This window comes from Hordeum vulgare, chromosome 5H (genome assembly GCF_904849725.1).
Source record: "Hordeum vulgare subsp. vulgare chromosome 5H, MorexV3_pseudomolecules_assembly, whole genome shotgun sequence".
Lineage (NCBI taxonomy): Eukaryota > Viridiplantae > Streptophyta > Magnoliopsida > Poales > Poaceae > Hordeum > Hordeum vulgare.
Window position 1 is genome coordinate 516764145 of NC_058522.1, and position 3794 is coordinate 516767938.

The 3794-nt window shown below is 43.8% G+C and overlaps 1 protein-coding gene across 2 annotated transcripts; it reads right to left on the reverse strand.

Moving 5' to 3' along the window:
• Positions 1-201: 201 nt before the first annotated feature.
• Positions 202-3569, reverse strand: LOC123398056. Of its 2 annotated transcripts, XM_045092566.1 has the most exons (8): positions 3362-3567; positions 3003-3272; positions 2395-2862; positions 1619-1799; positions 1323-1542; positions 836-984; positions 718-738; positions 245-598 (listed from the first exon to the last, which is right to left on the reverse strand). In XM_045092566.1, the coding sequence occupies exons 1-8, from the start codon at positions 3472-3474 to the stop codon at positions 515-517; spliced, it is 1506 nt and encodes a 501-aa protein (XP_044948501.1). In that variant the 5' UTR covers positions 3475-3567; the 3' UTR covers positions 245-514. The 2 variants fall into 2 exon arrangements, with proteins under 2 accessions (XP_044948502.1, XP_044948501.1); XM_045092567.1 differs by lacking the exon at positions 718-738 and having other exon boundaries at positions 202-598; positions 3362-3569.
• Positions 3570-3794: the final 225 nt, after the last annotated feature.

Sequence of the window (3794 nt, forward strand, 5' to 3'; positions counted from 1 at the left end):
AGGCTCTTCTTGGAATAGATGTAAACTTATACATCCGGATTTAATCTACAAGTGTATATTACCGGTCGTAGTACGATTTCCGTCCAGAATAAAAACAACCATCCGAGGTCGACACCCGGCTGTGTTGATACAGCCCGGCATTGTTGCTGAAAAGATTTTCATGATAGAGTCAACCCTAGAGAACGACGATGTTTTTACATGGGACACCAGGCAAACAGCCAATAGTTAAACGGAGGTACGATCATAAACAACACGGCATCCAATGAGAACATTGTGCTAGAGCCACGTCATGGGATTGGCGACCCCGCGACGGTTCATGCGCTCATTCAGGAGTGTGAGCCGTCGGTGGTTTATTTACATTAAGCAGGTGCAACATATAACCAAGCTTACAAGATAGTCAACCCATAGACTAAGCCAATAGAAGTAAAGAGCCAGCAAAGCTGCTTGGGTCTTGAACTTGTTGGACCCGACCACTTGTCCCCTTCCATGTTGGCTTGCCTGCCCCTCGGGCCTCTTACTGGTCGGCGTCGTCAAAAGTCATGTTGTCGGCGACAGACGTCCTCATAGTCGGAGGCGTACACGCTTTATCAGCAACGTCCTACAGAAATAAATACATGAGAAATGACTTACAACCAAGTAACCAGCAGCATTGTGTTAGTTGTACTAATTAACGTCACAGTGCCAAAGAAATGGCATTACCGTCCAAATATATCTTACCTTTTCTTTTTTAGCTTCCATCTGCAAAAGGGGGTGAAACACATGTATAGTTAACAGCAAATCAACAAGAATGGTACAAGGCTCAGCAAAAAAAAAGTAAACATTGTATCGTTCATACATTTTCGTCGTCTGAGTCGTTGCTCCAGCCTTCATGACAATAATATCCTATGTGTGAACCCACCTTCAGCTCACCGGCTAGGTATGCACCGGCACTGTTGGGGTGCTTCATATTGACATCCCTATCCATGGTACAACCATAGCAGTATCCTTTATTAACAAAAACACAAGAAAAGAGTTAACTGCAAGGTAACCAACCAGGCACCAATATTACATCATAATTGCTGACTATTTTTTGAGTACTAAAGGTAAAAGATTTTCTTTGTACACAGCAGTCATGGCCATGCATGGACCAGTTTGAAAATGTTCACAAATGTAAAGCTCACGGAACTAAACAAGGGGCAAACTAACAACTCACGAAACTAAAGATCAAGTAGTGTAAGCCAGGAACACATTTATGGCTATATGTAACAGATGAGCTCAAGTTGGTGCCGACCATAAAATACATTTGAACAATACTCAAAATCTAAGAAAAGGGTAGATTGTACCATTATCGGTAGATTCAACCGCGCGGAAGCAGCTGACCAACATTTCCTCTTCTTCTCCTTGTAGCACACATTGGACTTCCGCAAAGAAAAGGTTTTCAATGCCAGCGTTAGAATCATCAGCTCCTTTAGTCACCGTGAAATTGAGATGATAGTAGCATGAAGTAAGCCCCTCCCAAAGTGTTGCGCAGTGCAAAACATCTTTGAGTTCATATGCAAGATCCTATCGTAAGAAGCATGGGTCTGATCAACAACTATTGCATGGATAAAACAACAAGAGAGAGGGAGAGAGAGCAAACCGCCGAAAGGCTGTGATCCTCATTATGCTTCTCCACCAAAGCTAGAAGTAATCGGCGCATTCGATTATGGTATTGCTGGATCATATAGGACTTGGAATGCTTCTTCCTTCTGCCATCAGGCCAATAAATCGTTTTTTCTATAGAAATCTCTCGTGAAGGAACCCCGCCTTTATTCATTAACCTAATTTAGATCGGAGCATTGTATATGGTTAGTAGCTTATACTTTAGCAGAAGTGGAGAATAATAAGTTATACTACGATGCACTAGTTTGGACAGAAGGTCGCACACTGGTAACCAACAAGAACAAGAAAGGAAAAAAAAAACAGGATTGTTCACATGTCTATAAGTTCCTGTAACTCTTAGAAAAAAATATACCTTCTTTGATTTCAAGGTTGCAAACAGTTTTGACTAGTTAATAGAGCTGAACTTTCTGGTTGTCACCATTAATTGACGGAAACAGATGTGTGTGATACTATATTAATTTCAGCTATTTCTATGATTTATACATACACTATTTAAACAACTGTTTCAGAAATAAATTTACAAAGATATACTACTAACTTTTGGGGCCATCGAAACAGGAATATACTACAAATCGTCATTGTACACTAGTTGTATTTCCTACAATCAAATTGTCAGGTTGTCAGAGGAATCCAGCTTGAAAAGTCATTTGTTATTAATTTTTTATATAATGAATAGCAGATATGCACACAAAACAAGGAGTGTGTAGTACGAAGTGATAAACATTCATCTAGAATTGAGTTGAGGAAATTTACAGATTTGGATCCAGATGTTGATGAAAATAGCAATCCATAGCCTTGTCGACTTGCTCTAAGCTCTGAAACGGCCCGCCTGCATACGGATATGTGTGGAAATATCCCTTAAGATCAACCCTGATGTAATAGAAGAACCCCCAGTCACGTCGTTCTCGTTCCCAAATGCCTGGCCCAGAAGGCGAGGCGAGGCAGTTCCCTGATGGTGGTGAGGCCATAGCAGTGTCCTGATCCGGTTGCCCAAAGGAAGAAGAGGAAATGGCTCCGTTGCCAGACGATTCCTCCTCCAATGTTGTAGGCTTGAGGGAAGACACCTCTGCAGGCTTCTCATCAGGAACCTTGTGAGAAGAAGAGGAAATGGCTTCAGTGCCGGACGATTTCTCCCCCAATGCTGTACTAGCCTTGAGGGACGACACATGTGCAACAGGTGTAGGCCCATCCACCACGAACTCGAACTGGAATATGTCGTCGCTGGCAGGAAAAGCAATCAAGATTTCCTTTGATCGATCAGCGAAATGAAATAATAAGCAGGAATCCTCGCAAAAATAATAACAATAAACTGGAATAGAAGATAAGATTCGAGAGGGAGAGGGAGAGGGAGAGGTACACACGTCAGAGACGGCGGCGGAGCCAGAGGCCTCTTTAGGAGGCGAAGGCCGAAATAGATGTTGGTGTAGAATCTACGGGCTGCTTCTTTAAGATCCTGGAGATCTCGGAACACTCGCCCGACTTTGGCCGAGATGTACCTCGGGCGGTAGTTCCCCTCCTCGTCGACACGGACGTAGACCGTAATCGGCTCCAATCTGCCGGTGGGACTGCGCCGGGGGAGGCACTCCCGAGGAAGCACCTTGGACGCCATGAGAGCGGCCGGAGGAAGACGACTAGGGTTTGCAGCAGATTGAGATTGGAGATAAATTCTCTCAGATGGAGGAGAATAAAAGTTTCGGCTCCAAGGGAGAGGGAGATGTACCTCGGGCGGTAGTTCCCCTCCTCGTCGACACGAAAGTAGGCCGTAATCGGCTCCAATCTGCCGGTGGGACTGCGCCGGGGGAGGCACTCCCGAGGAAGCACCTTGGACGCCATGAGAGCGGCCGGAGGAAGACGACTAGGGTTTGCAGCAGATTGAGATGGAGGAGAATAAATCCTCTCGAGGCGCCGCCCAGCCCAAATACGTATCAGTTCGTGCGCGCTCGATTTTCTTTTTCCTCATCACCCAATCTTTGTTTTTTCTATTAGACTAGTTAGCATGCACGTACAACGCACGTATAATTATCATAGAAAGAAATATTCTTCGTCATCTTAGTTAGGGCACAATTACTTTAACAATTATTTTAATAAAATGAACGTGCAATAATATAGCATAAATGTTAATTTGAACTGAATATAGCTTTGCATTTTTTTTC

What these genes read in the sequence shown, in the direction of transcription:
- LOC123398056 (XM_045092566.1), bottom strand. Translation starts at nt 3,474, where the DNA reads ATGGCGTCCAAGGTGCTTCCTCGGGAGTGCCTCCCCCGGCGCAGTCCC. An exon ending in CAACATCTGGATCCAAATCT is followed by an intron (nt 1,800 to 2,394) that starts GTAAATTTCCTC and finishes GATCTAAATTAG; the next exon opens with GTTAATGAATAAAGGCGGGG. An exon ending in GGTTGAATCTACCGATAATG is followed by an intron (nt 985 to 1,322) that starts GTACAATCTACC and finishes TTGTTAATAAAG; the next exon opens with GATACTGCTATGGTTGTACC.